Raw genomic sequence first — 24,113 nt, forward strand, 5'->3', positions numbered from 1 at the left:
CCCCATAGACCACTCCCAATCAATCCCTAAAAAATAAGGATGCTTCCTAAATTTTAGGAAACTGCTGTCGACTGCTTGATAGGCTCATGCATGACTCTCTACGTCCCCTGAGTTGGTTCCCTCCACGCTCTGCTGGCCTACAAAAACCAGATAATAGGCCAACCCTGCTAGAAATGTTACTAAGGGCAAAAATTGGGGACATGACAGTAAATGCATTTCAAATGCAATGCTATAATTGAATAACAATCACAATAATTACTATAAAACATAGACCATATGTTCAAAGGAAAAAAATAATAATTTTATTCACAAGTGTAAATAAAGAACAAAATTTACATAAATTAAATTCAATACATTTAAATTTGTAAAATTTAACATGTTAGAAATATTTGATATATTTAAAATAAGGAAAAAAAATCTAGCTTGTGAATCTAAAATTCCACAAGTTTACTATAACAATACTCTAATTTGCTAAAAAAAAGTTGAAAAGTTGGTGTGATCCTTCACCTTCGACGTGCAAGGCTTATAAAGCCCCCCCAAAAATTGCATTTTTTCAACACTTTTCCCACATGTTGTCCATGTAGACTTTTCTTTTTATTGTGTAAGTTGAGTTCTACATTCACACTCATGAGTACTTGGATGAATTTGAGTGCAGATCTTACCAAAAATTATCTACATAACAAGTTTACCTTGAAAAATTTGGGCAAAAGAATTGGTTTGTAATGGTGACTCGGTGATTAGTAAAACTATGTCTGCAACTATTCCATACCTTGGCATCATTGAACTACTAATAACCCATTGCAGTTTTTAACTCTATTCTTGTACAAGGATTGTGAACGGGTTATCAATAATACGATGGGTAGTGATAAGAAGGGTCTCATACACAAAATTTTGATTGTTGGTAGCCTATGAGATTACATCTACTTTCTTTTACAAATAAATATTGCATTAGAAGGTATAGCAATTATCCCAAATAAAGATCATGGATCTGGTGATCAATAAAAAGTGAATATACCCTATCAATTAAAAACATTCATGTATATCATATTATGACAATTAACATAGTGTAAGGAAAAAATAAGTTTTAAATTTATCATTCATTTTATACTGTGTTGCATGGGTACCCGAACCCAACCCCCTAGAACGCGTACCAGAGACTGATACGTGTCTCCCGTACTAGAGACTCGTCAGGAGATGTCTCTACACATAGGAGACTCCACGTCAACAAACCCTCCCGTCTCCGCCCTAAATAACATGTGCAAAAGTCAAAAAGTTTGACGTGATGCATGGGCAGAAGAAAAAACCACCGACGTCAGCTCCATTTTCAGACATTTGTATGACATTTTGATTTGACTCATTTCACATTTGTGTACTTAAACTTCAAAGTGCATGTTAATTCTTGTTTTGAAAGTTCAATGTCATTATATTTTGAGATTTTCTATAAATTATTAAATTATATTTTAAAAAAAATTGGCATCTCCAAGTACCACCGTCTCTTATTTTGAAAAAATTGCCGTACCGGTACTAGTACCAGTCTCCAACGTCTTCGAGTACCCCCGTACCCATGCAACCTTGATTTTATGTGTGTTAAATTTATCATTCATTTCTTGTGTTAAATTTGGAATTTGGACCACACATCTCAACAAGAAAATTTCAAGCTTGCAAAGTGTTTCATTTAACATATGGCATCATGCACAATATAAATGGCAAGAATGTTAAAAAAAAATAAAATCGTAGAAGGCAATCATCCAGCTAAAATTACATTATGAAATAACAATGTAAAGGAATTACAATGTAGTGAGGATAATAATGCCACTAAATAAGGCATGCATGGAAAGCATGATGGTACCTTCTCTAATATACATTAAGATAGTGACATCATGATTAAATCGTTCCTTTCACACCCTCTTGTTTTGAAACGAACTCGCTTCCTTATTTATGCAATTTTCTCCTTGCAAGGATACATTTCCATCCAACTAAGAATTTTCCAATACCTGAATTTTAGAAGATGCTATTGGAAAAATGAATAAAATCTTAAAACAAAATAAACAGATATGAACCCAAAAGGTTAGCTTGTTTATGATTCTAAGATCAAGGAGGGATACTGAGTTGGATTGGTTAAAATGTTTTTTAACTGTACTACATGTTTCATTGTCGAAGAAAAGAGTTGCAGTAAGTTATGAGAACAAACCACAACATGATCATACTGCTGGTTCATAGCGACAAATGCAATCATATATGTTTCCATTTAGAATTTTTTCAGCTAGTCTTTGGTTCTTCACCATTGCAAGCTGTTATAAACACATGTTATTCAAGTTTTAGTCCATTATTATATAATCTGCATATAATTTCTAATCATTAACAAGATACAACAGAATAATATTAAGAGCAGGTGTAACTTGCCTTCAAAGCTTCACAGTTAAATCTAGCATCGTAGTTTGTGTGCAACGAACGACCCATTCCTTCCAAAATGATCTGCAACATTGAATATGAATCATAGCATTAGAAATTAGTAATTTGCATACTAGACTCTACATTTTGCTTATGAATTCTTAGGAACTTCTAAAATCTTAGTTTTCAAGGAAGACCGTGCAATAATAAATATTGCTTCTTTCTTCCCTGAACAAAGCATTTCTCAGTTTAAGAGTTCCCTAAAATTAATATCATTATTTTCATCTTTTTCACAAATTTATTGAAGCTTCTTATTTGATTTCCAGAATATTGGAGTCATGTAGATTTTGTCGTTGTTAGAGTAAATAGTTTTAAACTTTTAAGGCACATATTTCTTTACTAATCAAAACCTATGTTACTGACTTGGCCCCCCAAAAAGGCATACTTGGTTATGATTCGTTTCAAAATCAGAACTGAGCTTAATTTGCTTGTGGATTCATCTAGGCTATGGTTTTTGCGCATAGATTCATTTGGAAACAGTCATGATAATGTAATATCCCAGTAATTTTATTTTTTATTTTTAGACCAATAACAATTCAACCACAACAAATAACCCGTTAAGGTTAGAGGAATAAACCAAACAACTGAAAGAGAACCCTTCCACCTTTTGTTCACCGAGAGCCCAGACTGGGAGGGTGAGAGCATACGGTGTTCCGGGGATTGTTAGCAATAATAATCAAACTGAAAATTACAATGCATGGGGCGGCAAGCCAGCCCCTTCTGCTTATCCAGCAGGATAGAAACCAAAGCTCTTGGCGGTAAACCGACCAAGGGAAAGTTACAATAAACTGAAGTTCAATCACTCAACCGCGTATTTCAACGGGAGGACATTACATTAAACTATCACTCTACTGCATATTTCAGTGGGAGGACCATTGTATTGAACTTATCACTCGACCACTTATTCAACAGGAGGACAAAATACAAAAACTGAATTACAAAACTTAGAAGGCGGCAAGCCAGCGTCTTCCACTTATGCAGTGGGAATTACAAATGAAAACAGAAAGAAGGGACGATCAGTACTACTGAAACAACCTTACAATATTGAGATGAGATGAGGAGAATAATTGCAGATTTCTACAGCAAGACTGTAATTTTCTGTTACACTGATCTGCAGGCTGAAAGTACAGTTTCAGCAGCCCATGGAAACATCAAAACACTCATAACTCACTCAATTTTTACCCGAATTGATTCAAATCAATCCCAATCCCACCGTACATCAAATGCAATAACAACCAATCAAAGCCACATCCCAAACAAACCCATTTTTATTTTGCACGCATCCCAATGCAAAACAGAAAACCCACGCTTAGCCTAGGAATTTCGATTGTATCTATTAAATTCATTGCTTAGTTTAAAATGCAAAAGACTCACACATTGTATCGCCATGGCATGGAAGGAAGGATGAGCCGGTACCCAAATGGATGGAGTTGCCTGGTTAAGAGATATAAGCAAATTTCACTTTCAGCAGTCCCGCGACCAGCAACCAGAAACAATCAAATCCAACATCAATCACTCCATAATCTGCAACTCATTAACCAATCTGCAATGGGAATACAAGGGCACAGCTAGGTACTATATTGCAAGTACGAAACTGAGACTCAGCTAGGAAGCCAACTTCGAAGCTCAGATTTTCAGTAGCAAAACCGACAACATAACGATGCAATTTTCAAAGATGGTGCAAATGGGAGCCCAAGCCTCATATTTATAACTTCACTCTTCAAATTCAAATGCCATTGCTCCAAATTCCATGCCTTGCATTTGAATTTCATTCCACTACATGTGGACCCAAGTGTAGCGCCACTTTCTCCTAAGTCAAAACTCATGCCCAAAAAGGGGGAGGACCCATGTTAAACACTTAGGCAAATAATGGAAATGCAATGTGAAATAATAATCTTCTAAAATATTTCTACATCCCATAGTACACCTGAATTTCGCCAAAACTTAGGGATAAAATAGGCATTAATCCCAAATTTAATAAACCAGTAGCCAATAAACAGATTAATTAAATATTAACCTTAGAATAAGGAAATAATATTTAATTATGTCGCAACTGACTCCCGTACTGATTATTATCACAACTAGGATAAAACTGAGCCCGGATGACCACAGAACTGCTGCAGAATCAGAACTCTGTCTACCGCCAAAAATAGAATTGTGCCACACAGTCACTTACTAAAAATAGTAAGTCAAGAACTAATGCTCAGAAAAGCATGATCATTGCGTCCAGAGGCAAAACATGGAGAGCTCAGTAGGACAGTAACACCAGAATGGTCATTCCCTGACTTACTAAAAATAGTAAGTACTTGTTTCATCAATGCTAGACCCTCATTCTTCATTCCACCTAGCCTACGGGTCTCAAGAATAGGCTAATGGACCACTGAAAGAGCATCAATGAGAAGGGGGCATTACATATAACTAGGCGATTCCACCTTGGTTGAGGCAATTCCGGGGCAGGTGGCTCATTAGTAATCATTATTACATATAGCTCTCTTGTGCATGGGACAAGACAAAAAAAATGGCACAAAACTAGCTCTAGAACAACTCTGATGGTGTGAAAACATAGTTGTAGAAATTCATTGCAATTGTTATCATAGATGTGGGCTTCTTCACAAATGCCTATGACATCCACAACAATGAAGCTGCAGGGAAGGATCTATTAATATAATGAAAACAGCACCAAGCTTGGTGCTCTACAACCAAACATTTCAGCTGTTGTAAATGGAGTGGCTTTGTGTGGAACCCTAGCTAGGTAGCTATTCCTTGGAATGACCTTGGATCAACTCCTATTTTAAACACTGTGATATATGGCCCATTTATCATGTACATTCCCCTCAATATTCCCGTGTGGAGTCTGCAAATTAAATGTGTTACATATATTCAATTGGAACTTATAAATGGACAAAATTTGTTTGATATGGATTATAAAATCTCAATTAAAACTTCAAAACTAGATGCACTTTTTATTTATAACAAAGATTAGTATTCTTTTGAATCTTAATAATTACATGGAGTTTAATTACTGTTTAAAAATGTTAGGTTGGTTTAATGGCATCATTATCCTAAAGTTGGTAGCTACCAAATGAATTTAGTCATAGATAGTGTTGAAGTAATTTTAGGACAATTATCTAATTATTTATTATAGGTCCTTTAATTGCTTTTTCACTTAAGCTAAGCTTAGGTGATTTATTTTAAATAAGTGTTATGCTTTTTTAGTTGAGTTCACTTAGAGGCACTTCTAGTTAGGTTTTTTAGCTTGTAGTTGAGCTTAATATAGCTTCTACTTTGCATTGCTTTAGTTCTTCTAATTTTAGGATTAGGGCATTTCTTGCTTTCTATAAAGCAAGTCTTTCATTCATTGTAATTGTAGATGATTAATTGTAGATGATTCTTGGCTCATGTGGTTCATCATCAACTCCTACATATAGTTCTATGTACAATGCATAAACTTTTACTTTTATTATGTCCGTGTAATGTACTGTTTGCATTGAGTCAACATGTGTAGGACCCATATGCTCATTTCTATACTTCTTGGCATGTAAGGGGTGAATGGTAGAAAATGTTGGATATATTGTCATTGATGTCAAGGGCACTCAATTGCGATTGTTAGATTCCATAATTGATATCAAAAGTAACATTGTAAATGTAAGATTGTTTAAAAGGTTGCCATCATTATCATTGATGACAAATGAGATCTTTGTCAAAGATGTGATCATCATGTTGGAGCTATTACCAGTGATGAAAGTATAGATGGACCACTCGCCGAAAACTCGGCGAGTAGCAAAAACTTGGTGAGTTTTTGGGCCAGGCGAGTAGAAGCCCCGCTGAGTTTTTGGCAAAAACTCAGCATGTCCGAGTCAAAAACTCGCCTACCTGTGCCTAATAACCAAAAACGGCAGAAAGACAATTCATTTTGTGTTTTTTGATTGGGTTTTGGGCTGAGAAAGGGGAAGGTTGACTTGCAAGGTGATTTGGAGTGACTCCAAGTGGATTTGAAAGAAAAATCAAATTCCCAGGTTAGCTTTTTTATTTTTTTTCTATGCTTTTTTAAAACAATTTGTTTATTTTTTGTTGCATTTAGATGAATTAGAAATGATTCCTAGGTAGTCTAAATCCTTTCTAAGTTATTTGCACAAGATTTAACAAGTTTTGTTAAATTTTTTCACAATTCTTTTGAAGAATCTAGTTTTCAAAAAAAAATTCAAACCCTAATATTTTTTTTTTAAACTTTGAATGATGTCTAAATTTATTTAAACTAATGTAGATAGTTTGCTAAATTGTTTAACTAAAATGTTAATTTTGTTTTTCACTTTGTATGTGTAGGTTAAGTAAGCATTAATCATGGCAAGGGAGCAATGGCCACTAGATCCATGCCCATCTGGATAAATAAGCACCTGTCCTAAAGGTGCTAGAGATGGGTCATGGAGGTATGCCTATGAGGGACACGATCCTGGGTCAATTATATGCATAAAGTGTGAGATAATACTTCATGGAGGCATCAACTGCCTCAAATACCACCTTGTAGGAATAGACAGGCATGATGCTAGAGCATGCCTTGGGACCAATGAAGAAATAAAAAGACAAATGAATGCCTTACTTGCAGCTGGGGAAGAGAAGAAATTGCAAAGGAAGAGGGCAAAGCTAGCCATGAGATCAGCCATAGCTGAATCTCAAGGTGTTTATGTTGACATTGAAGAGGAACAAGAAGCACTTGAGAGCATAGTGGGCTCTCGGCGTGGCCCACCTATCCGCAAACCCACCACCACCTCGCCCATCGCTTCTGCTTCCTCTAGTAGAGTACCTGGCACTGTTCCATCATCACGATCAAGGTCCATAGATGATTATTTTGTGCCCAGGAACACAACTGGAGCACAACCATCACTAGAGGCCACTGGATGGAATAGGGAGGTACATGAGAAAGCCGACATTGCAGCAACTGATTTTTGGTGCTTCAACAACATTCCATTCAATGTGGTTGACAATTCTTATTGGTTGAATTTGTTGACTGCTATGAGAGTTTTAGGAAAGGGGTACAAGGCCCCTTCTCGCAAGGATTTGAGTGGGAGGTTAGTAAATTACTATATAGTCCACTTGATTTCATTTTTAATTATTTTTTAGATTTCTTGTTTATTAAATCAAAATTGTGTACTAAGACCTAATTTCACTTTGCTCTTACAGGTTGCTCACAAATGTAGTTGCTAGGACAAGAGAAGTGATGGAGGATCAAAAAATTGAATGGGCAAATTATGGCTGCACCATTCTTTTTGATGGGTGGATAGATGGCAAAAACCGCACCATCATCAATTTTTTGGTTGCTTGCAAGGACAATGTAGTGTTCTTGAAATCTATTGATGCCTCTAGCAAGGTGAAAAATGCAAAAACATTGGCTGGAATGTTGAAGCATGTCGTCATGGAGGTGGGGGTAGAGAACGTGGTGAAAATCATCACAGATAATGCAGCAGCATATGTGTCAATGGGTAGAATCCTTTTGAATTATCACCTTTAGGCATTAGCAATATTTTCATTTGTTGTGGCTTTGTTTTACTTGGTTGCATATTTCTTAAGAATAAATTCTTCTTTTGTAGGAAGAATCCTCCAAGAGAGGCACCCCACTCTTTTTTGAACACCTTGTGCAACAAATGTCCTTGACCTTCTTTTGGAGGACATAGGAAAATTTGAGTGGGTGACTCCAGTTGTGGAAGATGCAAGGAGGATCACCAAATATATTTACAATCACCCTTGGGTCCTGTTGTGACCATTTCACACATCGCCCCATCGCAAATGGGGACCCCCTCTTTTTGCTCGCCTTTTGCTTCGTTTTTTTAGGATTTTGTTAGTCAGTTAGTTGTCTGCATTTAGGGTCAAGCCTTAGGGTTTTTATTTTTGTCTTTTCAGGCCAAAATCCAGTCGTTTTTGAGAGCTTTTGAGCTTCCTTTTCTAGGATGCAAATTTTGAATGCAATGAATTCGCCAGAATGGTTTAATGTTCAATTGGAATGTTGATGCAGAGCTTAAATTTGTCTAAGTGTTGAGAGTGAAGTGTGAATTTTTGTCCGATTGAATATTTTGACTAAATTTTGACTTTTTTGATTTTTGATCCTAGGCATTGGAAATGATTTGTTTTTGCCTTGTGAAGTGTTAAAATGTGTAAAATCATGTTATTTTGGCCTGTAGGAGCAAAATCGCTCATGTCCCTCTGTGAAGGACGGGAGCTCATTTTCAAATATCTCACTATTCCTGCAGAGTCAAGACGAATTTCAAATTGGAAGTGATGGAGAACGGCGAGATCTTTCCATTGAATATAAATTGAAGATTTTCATGAACACAGAAACGCCTCTAGGAGAAAAATCGCTCCTGTCCCTCAGTGAAGGACTGGAGCTACAAATCAAATTTTGCCTTATCCTTGCAAGATTTCGTTGACTTGATGATTTGAAGAGGTCCAAAGGAAGATGCTTTACCAAATGAATATAATTTGAAGTGCTATCACAAAGGAGAATGGTCCAGAATGCAAAGTTCGCTCCTGTCCCTCTCCAAGGGACCAGGGCGAAGTACCTTATAGCTCCTGTCCCTCTCCCAAGGACCAGAGCGATGTCCTTCATTGGGCAAAATCCAGGCAAAAATCAAGACAAGTTTACGTTCAAAGGCAAGGAAGAGTGTGAGATGAACTCATTGAATACAAATTGAAGATTTTTAAACGTCCACAAGGGTCCCAAAATGTCTAGTTCGCTCCTGTCCCTCTCCAAGGGACCAGAGCGATTTTTGTTATAATTAATTTTCTTGCCAAGTTGCAGACGATATCAAGGCATGGATGAATGGAGTGGAGCATGACGAATCCGTTGAATATAAATTTGGAACCTGACAAAATGAAATGAAGGCCACAAGAGATGGATCGCTCCTGTCCCTCTCCAAGGGACCAGGGCAATACAATGGTTATATTGCCTTTTACTTAAGTTTGAAATCGATCTAAGTCAAGACGAAAGGTGGCAAGAACATCTTAAGGCATCTTCATCGAGCACAAGCACTTAAAGGTCATCACAATGAAGAAATTTGCACCCTAAGACCTAGTTCACTCCTGTCCCTCAGGAAGGGACCAGGGCGATGTTGGATATATTGGCCATTTCATGCAAGATTTACGTAAGATCAAGGGTTTGCGAGATTGTATAAGGTCCATGGCATGATTAGAGGGTGATACAAAAGGATTTTGAACGTAAAATGATCATCAAATTAAACATAGAGACCATATCGCTCCTGTCCCTCTCCAAGGGACAAGGGCGATGATCCTCTCAAATGTCCGAACACTTCATGAAAACAAATGGAACAAGCGTAGAAGAAACAAGCAAAGATGTTATTCGCTTCACAATGAAAGATCGAAGATCAAAGATGCATATTGAACGTGAAAATATGGAGATCGCTCCTGTCCTTTGGACAAGGACCAGGGCGATGAACACCCAAAGGCACTTATACGCACATGCAAGGCAATCAAATTCGAAGGACCCATCAAAATGATCGATATTGAACATGGAAAGGAAGGAGATGAACGTTGAAGTTGCAAGAATCAAGACAAAAATCATGAATCGCTCCTGTCCCTCTCCAAGGGACCAGGGCGATGAGGTACGTCCCTTTCATTTTCATAATTTTGGCGCCAAATAAACATTTCAAATTTTCCTTAAATGCTAAGTTCGATAAAATTAAAAATCCTATTTAAATTAGCATTTAATATGGCGTTGATCATTTATTAATTATTTTGCCTTTATTTAAAAATCGAAATTTATAAATTAAAACGAAAGGCATTTAATTAATCATCAATTAATTAATAAAAAATCGAATTTGAGCGCTCATATATGGAGGTCGGCCTTGCTATTTAATTAAAAATCATTTTAAAAAATTGTTTTATCTCCAAGTCGGCCTAAGGGCATGGAGAGGTGCAAGCGCTATATATGGAGGGTGAAAACTATTGTTTTCACATCATTATTTTTATCCCTCTACATGCGAATTAAGGAGAAGGAAGGAAGTGCGAAGTGTGGGGTGCGAATTCCATTCAAATCCAAGGTGGTGCTATTACATCAAAGGTGATGCGATACTTCATTTGAGCGAATTTGAAGACCACGCTAAAGGTGAACTTGAAGATCACGTTCAATCCAAAGGTGGCGAAGTTGATCTTTTGAGGAGATAACTTTGAAGATCATTTATACATCAATTTTGCCTAAGCGATCTTTTGTCTTTTTGCATTCTAGAGTTAGCTCTCTATTGAGGTATGGCGATTTGATTTTATTGCTTTATTCATTCATCGTCATATTTTAAGTTTTAAAGTTTTGAATTTTGAATTTCATTGCTCAATCTTTTGTTTTTAGGAAATGATAACTCTAGAGACTTATCATGAGGTTTCCTAAAAACTTTATCTCTCTAATCTATGTTATTTATTGCAAAATCAAGTTCTTATAATGAAATGGTGTGTAGGTATGGCGACTCCGAAGACGGGAGTATCCACCAGCCGTTCAGCTCTCATGAAAGAAGATCAGAAGACCGAAGAAGTGGAGACCAAGATCGTGTCGAAGTGGAGCAACATTGGAGATACAAACTTGGGGAACTTTAGCACGAAGAAGTTTCGAGAGGTCCCTTACATTGGCAAGCCATCACCTGTCGCCCGGAGAATAATAGAGAGTGGCATCATCAAGGCGGCCGGTTTTCCTCCAGCTATTCAGTGCCACGAGTTGATGATCGAGTGTGCCCGTCACTACAATCCACAGTCCAGGACAATTGTGTCCAATGAGGGAAACACTTTGGCGTACCTTTCAGAGGAAGCTATAAGTGAAGCTTTCCATCTTCCAGAGCACAGGGACATGATATACAAGAGCATTGAAGGAGCCAGATCAGTGTACGATGATGATCCAGATGCTTGCTTAAGCATAATCAATAAGAACTGGCTACTTAAGAGTCGTCCCCGTCTAAGGAAGGTACCGAACACACCGCACAGAATTGATTTCCAGGAGGAGTACAGAGATTTGATTACTATGCTCAACAGAGTTACAGGAGCACCTCATGCCTTCTATTTTGAGAAGTGGATGTTTTACTTCATCCAGGTGATTGTTCAAGGAAAGGGTACAATACATTGGGCTAGGATAATTAGCCATTGCTTAGACGTACAGTTGAGGAGACTCAGGGCTACTAAGTCCTTCCACATGAGTTCATACGTCATCTATGCTTTGATCAGGAGTGTTGAGTACGCAGGACTACCTCACAGAGGAGTGATTGGAAGAGGACCCGGCGAGGTCAGAGCTTGTGAATCCTATACCTACTTGCATCATCCGCCAGGGAAAAACTACAAGTTAGTCAATGATACCTTCACGATGAACATCACTAGGACGTTGCAAGGAGGGATTCACAATAGATTATCTCAGGACGCCCAGGAATTCATCAAGAGGTACGGTGCTTGGTTCATTCAGTTTCCCAAGTTTACTTACATTAGAGTGCATGGATGTCCTTTACCACCATACATGTTGCCGAGATATCCGACAGACAGAATTGTGTTACTTGAAGTAACAAGGCAGTTGGCAGCATATGTGAAGGCATTCAGACACAGACATCAGAATGGAGTCCAAGTACCTATTATTTTGGGTAATTCAGTTGAGGTATGTCCTAATGTCTTAGCCATGGATGACGCAGAGAAGGAGTTAGCCTTTTATTCTTTTTCATCTTTTGCTTGGAGAGAGAGTTTTGATCCACATGGACATTTAGAGGAGACGATCGGTAGAAGATTTAGACATGAGCATCAAATTGAAGATTTTATGATGAACCTCCTAGATGATCTTGAAGTGAAACGAAAGATACATTCTAGATTGCCTTTGGATTTCATCAGGAAATGCAGGATTTACAGAGTGGCCGACCAAGCTCAGGACAATGGCAGGCATATCCAGTCTTCCTATGATAGAGAAAGCAAAACAATAAGGTTGGATTGGAATGAGCCTGAGGTCGTGGATTTAGATGCTTTGATGGCACCAGTTTTGTCTTGTACTCGCAGATGGGTAGACGTTCAGCATCAGAAGTTGAGAGAACAAGGCATAGCTATGTCTTTTACTTTGGAAGAGAAACCAGCCGAAGGTGGAGCAAGTGTGAGTGAAGGCAATCCTAATCCTAGGAATTCAGGTGAAGGTAACCTTCGATGTGCCAGTGAGGGCAATCTCCATCCGAGAGGTTCGAAGAGAAAGGAAAGATCAGAAAAGAAAGAGCCTTGCAAGAAAAAGCAAGGTGCCAACAAAGATCAAACACCAGGTACTTCTTCCAGACCAGAGGATAGAACAATTCGAGTGGAAGAGTCCATGGAGTCGATGGTACAGAATGACAGGCAGGAGGAAGGACAGGCACAACATGTTTCATCAGATGGATCTCTCCAAGACTATGATTTAGAAGAAGATAATGAAGTAACATCTCCTCCCAGACAAGAAGAAATAGTACATAAAGAAATTCAAGTTCAAGAAACAAGATCGAATATTCCAGATTGGTTGAAGGAAAGATTGACCAAGGTGATCGTAGTAGAGGACGAGGACAATGCAATTGATTTAGAGAACCTTGTTGGACGTTCACATGTGATAACAGAGAAAAAGAAGGCTACAAAGATGTCCAAGATGATTCGAGATGAGACTGGATCCAGAAAACTGCAGATAGCTACACCGGCAGCAGATAAATATGAGGGTGAGATCCTAGCAGAGGATTATGATATACAGACTATTGAGTTAGGACCATCCACAGCAGAGCAGACTTTAGATGATGCCACCGACACATTTGAGGCATTGAAGGACAAGCTTAGAGAAGAAGTGGAAAAGAATAGAAAGCTTGAGAGAGAGAGAGGTGCATGGAGGACATATTTCAGTCACATCAATGAACCTTTGGGACGACAGGATCCAGTTAGATCACCAGTGCAGGCATTGCCCCTTCAATCGATCAATGAAGCAGAAAGATTCAGGAGCCTGGTCCAGCGTACATGTAGTTGGATGGATAGATCTCATACAGTGGCCATAGAGTTTGTTACAAGGATGACGAAGATCATTCATCAGGCTATCCAAGTTCTTGAGATAATCCACAGATTGATGGTAACAGTAGCTGCATTTGCCCATACCAAGGACGTTATCATCCCTGTCTTGAAAGTAATAAGACATACATCCAGAAGAATTTTAGCGTAGGAGAGGATCTTGGAAGGTGATTCTCACAGTTTATTTCAGTGGTCAACCTTACTCCATATAAAAAGTGTTCTCTTCGAGGACATCAGTGTTAGATGTAGTCAAGTTGAGGAGGTGATCAATCCGATCCAAGACAGAGTATTTGAGGTACTTCGTACCATTCTTGGCAGAAGGATCGAGGTCGAGACAGATGTGGATATGTAGGAATTTGAGGATAGAATCAAGATCATCTTTCGCAAGGACGCAGATGTTACAGATGAGCAGTATGATCAGATGTTTGCCACCATGCTCCTGATTGATAGAACGAAGGAACTTGAACCTACTTGGGACGCAGCTCTTCTAGATGCATTCGATCAGGTCATCCACTTGGAAGAGAGTATCAAGAATCTTCCCGAGATTCCAATCGCAGAAATCGAAGGAATCGTGACAAAATTCATTGCATATGCTAAGAAAGAGAATTGGAAAGGGAATAAGATTCTAGATGAAAGGTTGTTACAGATGACATGACATCTTATTTCTCATTGGTTGATACCTCCTAGGTTTTTGTGCCGAATTTAATATTTGGCTATGTATTTAATATTGTTCAGTAAAAAGGAGGTCATTTGTAACAAACCCTAATTAGGGTTTAGGTGTCATGATCTTGTCCGTTGATTTACTTTCAATCTGGACCTTTCATTGTAACTGGGGATGCTATTTATACCCCCATTTTTCATTTCATTGGATAATAGATAATAGAGTAAGAGTCAGATAATAGTCAATAGTTGATTAGAGTTAGAAGCAATTTTATTTTGTAGCAAGATTGAGTCTTGAAGAGAGAAATTCAAAGCAATTGTTGTACATGATGACTTGGAAATCAATAAAATATTGAAGTTATGGTGTTTTGTTGCAAATTTCTCGAGTTATCTTCATGGTTGTTTGATACACTTGAATCGTGCTCAATCGAAGTAGTTTGTTAATTTGAAAGACTAAGTGTGAGATTTGATATTTGGTAGGATTCGTAATCCAAACCACTAGCTTCTTGCTGATTGTAGGAACGCCTTGAGTGGTCGACTGGAGAACACTTTGAGTCCTTAATCTTCAATTATCATTGTGTCTTGGATATGTACCTTCGTAGTAGTGTCCTTGATCTTTGATGCATTGAATACCATTATATTACCTTAGAAGATCGCACTAATTTCAATTGAGTTGTTATCTTATGGCAAAACTGAAGTTGGTTGAATCTTGCCAAGTCTCGTCCATACTAAGTCATTCCTAGGGTTAGGATAGATTAGACCTCTTTCAAACCCTACTCTTTTGTTATTTTTTGAAAAGTTTCTTAGTTTAGCAAATCTTGAACTTTCGGAATACGTAAGACCCCTTGGAGGAAACAGCAAATCACATCATACCACTAAAAAGCTTGTCCACACGTAGAGACCCTACTGAAAAGAACCTTGGAGTCTACCTAACTGATCCTTTTTGCAGATCTTCAGCAGTTAGAGACTATTTTCTCAAGAGAGGATAAGATGCCTATTGGTATTTTATTCTGTGTATGATTGTGTATAAAATACACGTCAACAGGTCCTAAATTTGATGAGACAACACACCCAAGGGAAAGATTTGGTGAGAGCTAGTGTCACAAGGTTTGCAACGATTTTCTTGACGTTGCAAAGCCTTCTTGCTGCATTGACTTCTTTGAAACAAATGTTTGTGAGTGGAAAATGGCTTAACTCACCTTATTCAAAGAAGCCTGAAGGAGAGGTTGTCGCATGCATAGTCTTCAACAGCCAATTTGCACAAAGGGTTGCAGAGATTGTGAAGGTTACTTCAAATGTTTAATTTTTAAATTTTAACTATTCTTGATTCAAGTCTCTCGTTACTAATTTGTAACTTCATTATTTAATCTTTTTGTAATTTGTATTTTTCAATTGTAGGTGTCAGAGCCCTTGGTTCAAGTTCTTCGCTTGGTGGATGGGGATAAAACCCCAATGGGATATCTTCATGAGGCCATGGATAGGGCCAAGGAGTCTATCAAAAATTACTACAAGGGGGATATACTCAAATTTGATCCCATTCGGGAAATTGTTGATAGGAGGTGGGACAATCAACTCCACCAACCCATTCATGCAGCAGGGTACTTTCTCAACCCTCGTTTTAAGTTTGGGGGTTCTTACTCAGATCCGAATGTAGAGGTCATGGAGGGCCTCAGTACATGCAAAGAGAGGATAGTACCCAATGTTGAGGAGAGAGACCTCATTGTGAGTGAGCTCCAAAATTATGAGGGAGGAAGGGGTATGTAATGTCCCCATTTTAGCAGACATGGCTTTTTGGTGATTAGCCTATCATTCTGACCCTCTTAGGCTAATGAGTATGGATAGAGGGTCTCCTGAGGCTTGTATCAGCTCCAAAGTTCAGTGTGTTTCGATCTGGCTTTCGTTTGGTATCATTTGGACTTCATTTGCTATACTTACTATTTATAGTAAGTTTGAGATGTTAGAGATGGACCCCTTCTATTTTTAGTAAAGGGGTATGGTCATATGCAGCTTCATCATGTAAGCTCCCAGCTCAGACGGCGTTTAAAAATGTTGAGTATTAATGGACATATTAATGTTTATTTAGTTTAAATAAACATTAATGTTTTGAGCTTATATTATTAGGTTATAATATAATTTTATATTATAACTTAAGTAAGGGTCCAAGTATCATTAAAGGGGACCATTTAATTACTTAATTGTGGCTCTTTTACCAAGGTGAAATATTAAATGACAAAGTGAAAATATTATATCATTAAATGTCATTTAATATCATTAATTGATTTAATGCCTTATTGGAGAAAATCAAACCTTCATGGGAAATATATATAAGGCTTTTGAAAAGAAGAGAAGGGGATTGATCATTGTTATTTTTTGATGAGAAGACTTGTCTCTTGGCTTTGGAGAAGAAGTTGGGGTTTCTGCAGCTTGTCCAGAGTATCGGCATTGGAGAACGTGAAGACTTCATTGCATCAGCAATGTGAGGATGTGAGATATTCATCTGAAGTTGCTCCTAGGGTTGGCTTCATCCAGAAGTTGACATTGTGCTGATTGGGGATTTATTTTCAGATTTATTGGCATAGCTGAGGGCATATGTATATGGCAGATTGAGAACATCATACAGAGGGTTTATTTGCTGCTACAGTGTCATGAACAGTGCGCGTGAACAGTGTGCATGAACAGTGCACTACAGTACCCATGAATAGTAAACACTACAGTACCGCGCTACAGTAAACGCTACAATACCTTGCCAATTTTGTGGTCTTTGTGGAGACCAAATTGGAGATGTTTGTTCAGATTTATGATGAAGATTGAATAAGGTGTCTTTGGCTGCTTCTTCTACATTCTGCAAACCCCTGTAGCCACCTTTATCACCTACAGATTGGGGTCAATTGATATTCCAGGTGACATTCAACATTGATCAGCCACTTAGCTTTCATGCCAACTGTTTGCTTAAATGCCTAATGGCTGTAGGTGTACTTTGGGATGCATGACAAGTGTTTGTCTTAATGTCTACTAGCTGTACTAGTTAATTTCAGTCATTCCATGTGTGTAAGGTCTAAAACAGCTAGCATATCATTTCTATAACAACTTTGCATTGTTAGAAGCTTTCCATAACTTCATTTGCAGCGTACAAACCCAAAGAAAACAAATAAAGAATTCACTACAGCGGCTTCAAACATTGTATGCCAAGTGTTTGACAATATTCCTTGGGGTTCAAATAAGCGAAACAGGGTCAGATTAGCCAAGGGATATTACAGGGTAAGCTATTCTCTTCAAAGCTGGCTAGGAAGGAAGAACCACTCAAACCCCAGGTATAACATTTGCCATTTGGATTTTGGGATCTAACTTTTCAATTTTATTTATTTTGTAGATGCTTGGTGGCAAAATTGGGGTGGAAACACCCCACATCTCAAAAAATTTGCCCTCAGAGTCTTATGTCAGCCTTGCAGTTCATCCAATTGTGAGCGCAATTGGAGCTTGTTTGAAGCAATCCACGCGAAGAAGAGGAGCAAGTTAGCGCATAAACGGTTCAATGACCTTGTCTTCGTGAAATATAATCTTCGATTGCGCATAAGGTAGAGTAACTAGAAGGTGGTCCAATTGACTTGGATCATATAGATCCTTACAGTAATTGGACATCACAGGAGCAGCTTCCATTGTTTTCCGACACTGACATCACTAATTTGGAGAGGCAGGCTATGGAGGAGGGGGGTGGATTTGGTTTCACATTGGATGACATTGAGGAGGAAGAGGATGAGGATGAGGAGTCATTGCCAGTGCCAGAAGTAGGTGGAGACATAGCTTCATCCAGGATGGAGGATGAGCCAACCATACCGAGCGAGGAGGCACAGTCATGCCCACTGCAGACTTATAGGACTAGACCCTCTAGTTCTACCTCTCCCCAAGTTTTTGCTAGAGATGGGAAGAGGAAGTTGTAATTGTAATTTGTAATGATGTATTTACTTTTGGTTTTACAAAAACTATTTACTAAATTGCTTTCAAGCTTCTAGCCATCAAAATTCCTCATGAGGATGCGATTTTGTAGACACTTTGCATTAAATTTAAGCGTGTTTTTAAGTTGCCGAGTTTTTCCCGAGTTCTTTTCCCAGGGGCTTGGCGAGTCGAGTTGAGTCCTGAGTAGTCCAACTATAGTATAAAGGATGAGATAACAACTAAAAAGTAACCTTTATAGCAAATATGCTTGGCACATAAGTCATTTCGCATTTTAGAAATTGGTGCCCTCTCAGCAATATAGAAATTGCTAGCCAACCACTTTTCAAAGAATGATATGGATTCAAAGAACAATGGCGATTTAAGATGATTAGTTTTGGTCGATCAAGACAAAGACATTGTTTAGCCCATGGTTGAAAAACTGCAATTTTTTAGCAAACTCGCGAGCCATATTTGGTCGCGAGTCACTCGCAGACGAGTTTTGCCCTAACTCGTAGCGAGTATAACAACAAAAAGTCACTAAAAATCACAGGGTTTTGGGCGAAAAATCGGCTGTAAAAACAAAACAAAATCGTTAACTCGCAAAACCTAAATTGCATTACTCATTTTGGACCCTTTCCCAGTTGCGACGGAGGTGATTTTACAATTGCATTTCTAAACCCTAAAATTTATATGCCTTTTTTAGCGATTTACGTTGCGACGAGAGACATCTTTTTTGACGCAGTAATATTGTAGAGATACCAGGTGGAAAATGGCTCGACGGAAGGCCATGTCTATATAGTATATTTGTATTCACAAAAAACTGTTTCAAGAATAAAATGATGAATTTGAATTGTGAATTAGAAAGGAGCTCAAAGGTAGACTCACAATGTATTTTAATTTTTATAATTAGGATGAATTTGTTTAAACGATTGGTAGGATAAATTTATAAAATATAATTTTTTATGATTAAAAGTTTGCAATATATTACTATTACAACTATGTGGAATTTGTTTCACAATTATGGTTTATTAAATTATATATTAATAATTATATAATATGATTACAAATTTAAAAATAATATAAAATTTAAAAATTACAAACTAAAGAGTTGTATGATTATATATTATAACATTTTAAAAATGTAAATATACTTATTTTTAATTAATTTATAGCATATATATTAAATTTTTAATATATATATTGATTTTAATTAATAAATTTTATTATAATATATATATATATTTATGATTCTATATGTTTTCAAATGTTCGATAAAGTTGCCGAGATATAGCCGAGTTTTTCCCCGAGTTTAAAAAAAATTTTGGGCTTGCCGAGTCATTACCGAGTCCAAGTTTTTCAACTATGGTTTAGCCCTTAATGCGAGGTTGGTAAACTCACGGGTAAAACAAGGATTTCCCACATGTATCAACTATTCATGTAACATAACATTCATATATCAAAGCATAAGTAACAACAACACACAACTATACCAGAAGAATGATATCTTTATTGAATTCTCAAGAATATGCCAGTATAATACCATCCTTGCCGAGGTTCCATCCAAATCATATATAGACTCGATGGTTGGCCAAGTTGCCAACCGTCACTAACTACCAACTACCCCACGGGAACCTCTCAATGACTCAACATAACATAAACATAAACACCCGTCCCAACTACAACTAACATGTGTTATTGACCCCTAACATCAGCCCCCCCAAAAAAGTAGTCATCTTCCAGACGACTAAGACAATGGGAGCTGGAATACAAAACAAAAGACTAAGACTGAGATGGGGGAGGAGGCGTCCCTAAAGTGGTTGAAGAAGGTTGTTGCCCTGTGTGGAGTCTGAGGTTCTTCTATGCCATTAGTTGTCGCTTCCATGCCTTCTTCACCATGTGTGCAGCCTCCAGCAGTTTTTTGTCTTTTTTCTCTATCTACAAGGTAAGCTCGGCTACCTTTGCTGCTAGTATGTGCACCTCCTTCTTCTGCATGCTGCAACGGGCCTCAGAAGTAGTCAACTTCGTTTCTAGCTCATCCTGCAGATTCTTTTTTGCTACCGCCAGCTGTGCATGCTTCTCTCCTTTCTCCAGTTTTGTTATATACAGCCGCTGGGCCTCCTACTCTATCTAGCATTGTCGCATCTGCAGGTACACATCCTAGAAGGCTCCCTCCATGCTATGGAAGGTGGTGCCCAAAGTGCCCCCTCCTTCCACCAGGCGCATGCGCATCCATTCCTGTGCCATCTCCGGCATACTACTGTCTGGCCACCCCTGCTACTCAAAGTGGCGTGCAAACTCGCTTGCACATCCAGAAGTCATAAAGTGGCGGAGTCTCTCAGCGTCAGCAGAGTTGCTGCCATCCATCTACCCAGTCAACTGTGCCATTCCTCGTGCTACATGTTTGAAATCCCCTGCAGCTCCTTGAAGAACCGCTGGAGCGAGCCTGCTAGATTGCTAGGGTCCGGTGGAGTGACGTGGAGTCCTGCCAGTAGTCCTTCCGGCCTACTTTCCCCACCACTGACGATCTTCGAACTTTGCTCACCACTTCCTGTTGCTCTATTCCTCTCCTCAACAGACATCCCCTCATCCTAATCTATGATAGGGGTAGTACTGTCCTGTGTCTGGTTCAGTCCCACGGCCATGGCGTATGGTGAAGGTGAGGGGGGAGGATGAGGTGTGAGTGCAAACTGCCCCAGCCACCAATCCAACGAGGCATCTATATCTTCATCCGTCAGTGTCTCCAGTACTGCCAACTCCTCCAGACTGTCTCCCATCATCGGCACATCCTCTGACTCATCTTTCTCTGTCGGTACCATAATAGTGCCTGGCGTACCAGTTCTCGCCGTAATAGTACCTGAACCTTTGTACTAGTACCAATTCCCTGTACGACAACCTCGTTTTTCCTTGGTACAGCCTCCTCTGCCCTTGTCTGGTCTGCCATACTGGTACCATTTGCGGCATCCGACGCAAGTACAGCTAGGCTGATTTGTGGTAGTGACACCAGCCGTTGTGCTGGTGGTTCTCATTCATTGATTTTTCGAAACAACACCCCTACTGGCTGGACATCTCCGACTAGACTGGCTACTGTAAAAGCATCCTGTGGTACTAAGTGTGCTGAAGAGGATAATTTTGAAGGTGTATATTCCACCCTCGTGCTCTTCCACTATGCCCATAGCCCTTTGTGCTGATTTTCCTCCTCTTCCTGCTGCTGCAACTCTGTTTCCTCTTCATCTTCTACAGCTGTGTGTGGTGCCATACGAAACCCCTCATCACCACTTTCCTGCTCCTCAGTTCCTTCTGCCTCCTCAGAATCCTCGGCGCTGTTGGCATCTTCGACCTCTACAGATGCATCCAACTTCCTCCTTTTTGCCGGCTGCGCAATGTCACCTAGTGTGTCCAGTTGGGTATAGTAGTACATGGTCGACTTATTTGGTTCCACCTGTCCGTGCAGTTCGAAGGGTCCCCACATTTCTGGTGGTACTTGCAGGCGTACAACGTCCAGGAATAGGCTGATGGCACATGTAGAATGTCGTGTTCCAGCTTGAGAAAATCATGGATTCTTTCCGCCAGAAGTTGCCTCTAGTTGTACACTTTACCACACTTAATCCCATTCATTAACCCTATCATCCAAACGGCTATGTCAGATGCACGACTGGCTCCTGTAAGGCGGCTTTTTACCGTGTCCATTAGCATTCTCTATTCTCCTGGTGCAATAAATGCACGCTTTACCCCCCTACCCTCAGACCAGGCACTCTTCCATTGTTCCTCTGTGAAGTCATCCCTGCATACCAAATCCATCAGCCATTTCTTTTTTTCCTTGGTGAGCTTTTTGGTTGGTTTGGCCATAAATGCCCCCTTCTCGGGTATACCGAATACCCTCCTGAAGTCTTCTGGTTTGAAAGAAACTCGCACTATGCATCCCTGAAACTGAATGATGGAAGCTCGTTCTTACGGGTTGTATCCAGACACCATAGTCCGCAATACTGGCTCAAAGTCCTTGATGTTGAATGTGGGCATTTAGATGGTGTGGTCTACTTGAGCTTTCCTGAGGGAATCCTTTATCACATGGTCTGGGGAAGTTTCCTCCCACTAGGTACGACATTCGCTGCCAGTCACGCTCTCAAATGCTACATTCTCCATTGTGATTCCCTCTGAATCCTTCTGTAACTTTGGCCTGTTTCTAGCCTTCTTGCTGCTGTTGGCCGGCTCTGTGGTAGTCATGGTTGCACTGTAACTGCTTTGCTCCATTCTCTTGCCTTTGCCCTGTCCTTGGTCGTTATTATAACCATCTGAAAGTGTGGCTTGCCAATTGGTACGAACCATTAGACCAACTGCTACTTCTCTAGTATATTGACTGGCTTGTATACTTCCTTCACCTAACCCTCCAGCCGTTTTTATGCACGCTGATTCCAACTCCGTACGGATGATACAAGATGCCTCTTGTAGCGTTGTCTGCTATGTACGGACTACCGTACGTATTGTTCTGTAGCTTTCTTCCAATACCGTACGGAATTCGTATAGTGTCCAGTTTGTCCCGTACGGTGTACTGTTTCCTCTTCCGTACCTCTTTGACTGTACGGTAATTGCACTGCTGCTGTTGGTAACCCGTACGAAATGCGTACGAAATTCTAGTGTTCGGGAGCTGCCTGTCTTTTCCATATGACCCCTCGTACAATATCTCTTGCTAGCGAGTGTACGTGTTTCGTACGACTTCTCCGTACAGTTTTGCCTGGAAGAGTTCGTGTGGGTTGTACGGCTCCACCGTACGACTTCTGTTGAATTAATAAACCTTGTACGGATTTCCCAAATGCTGTGCAAAGATCGTCGTACAACTCACTTCCAACGTCGTATGACCTACTTCGTGGTGCCTTCGTACTTATAATCTGTACGTTGTACGGATTCCCCCTCGTTGCGCCTTCGTCTGGCCTTGCTTCCTGTCTCGGCCCTTCTACTGTCACTCGTACAATCTTGCCTGTGTGCTGTATAGAAATGAACTTCTAGAGGGTTTTTATAATCATTCACTCTATTCAGGGTTAGGGTTAGACTCAAATACTTTATTAATTTTTACTAAATAATTGTCTTTTTATCAGTCGTATTTTTTCCTTACTTTTGCCTGGCACTTTAAATTTTTAATATTTGTTGACCCTGGCCTTTTTCTCCTTTCCATATATTTCCCTTCCCTCACTTTTAATACCCCCTTTCTTAGCAATTGTTTTAGTTCTTTTATTTGAAAACACTTTTTAAATGTAATTCTTCGTACCTTCAGTTTACCAAGGTATCCATGGTTTAGGCTATGTCATTTAGATGGCCCTTTGGGGTCCACTGGGCAGTTTATTGCTTCTATCAATGCCGCTGAATGATCATATTTCTTCCTTTCTCTTCCTTTGTCACGTGACCGGTCTTCCTTCCATTTTTTGTTTGATCTTTGGTCGACGTCCTTATCTCCAATGTTCCTCTTCATTCTTGAGGAGTCATTCGGAGTCTTCAACTTTATCTCCAAATCGTGCAACCACATACATGCGTGCAATAGCCTCCTGTAGCATTCTTGTGCACAACATGACCCTACGTACTCTAGGTCCCATATCTTGTCAACTAAAAGAGCGGGTCCCACCCCCTTATATTGCTCGTCAATGTAGTGGCTTTCGTACTGTTGGTACCATTTTACCTTCTCCGTCAACTTCTGGTGGTCCCGCGGGGTTAGGGATCACCTGGTATAATGAATTGAGTCTGGCTTCTGCTTCACTTGGCTGGGAGGCGATGATGAATAAGTTATGTTTTCAGCACCATTTTTAAACAGGTACCTAGGGTTGCCCCATACGAAATTCAGGGAACATTTAAAAAATGTATGAATTTCGTTTAAATTCGTACAAAACACATTTTATTAGGTTTTTTAAGAACAAAACTCCTCCTGCTTGCAACTAGGGCACACCATATTTCTTCAAGGCACGATAACCGAGAAACGGTGGGTGAGAGGTGATGATTTACGTGATAAGCTACACCACGACAAGATCACATAGCATTTGCACATTGTCGAATGCAAGTTT

General features: G+C 39.3%; 1 protein-coding gene across 4 annotated transcripts in view; it reads right to left on the minus strand.

Annotated features, from left to right (window-relative positions):
- Positions 1-1,736: 1,736 nt before the first annotated feature.
- LOC131065083 (pantothenate kinase 2) overlaps positions 1,737-24,113 on the minus strand; it is a 345,145-nt gene continuing 322,768 nt past the window's right edge. For 3 of the 4 annotated variants that reach the window (XM_057999509.2, XM_057999488.2, XM_057999502.2), the window contains 2 exons: positions 2,404-2,475; positions 1,737-2,291 (listed from right to left, as the gene is read on the minus strand). In XM_057999509.2, coding sequence (XP_057855492.2) covers positions 2,202-2,291; positions 2,404-2,475 — 162 coding nt within the window. In that variant the 3' untranslated portion in view covers positions 1,737-2,201. The remainder of the gene's footprint in view (positions 2,292-2,403; positions 2,476-24,113) is intronic. The other variant, XM_057999495.2, reaches the window with a different exon arrangement.

The sequence above is a fragment of the Cryptomeria japonica genome, chromosome 1 (genome assembly GCF_030272615.1).
Source record: "Cryptomeria japonica chromosome 1, Sugi_1.0, whole genome shotgun sequence".
Lineage (NCBI taxonomy): Eukaryota > Viridiplantae > Streptophyta > Pinopsida > Cupressales > Cupressaceae > Cryptomeria > Cryptomeria japonica.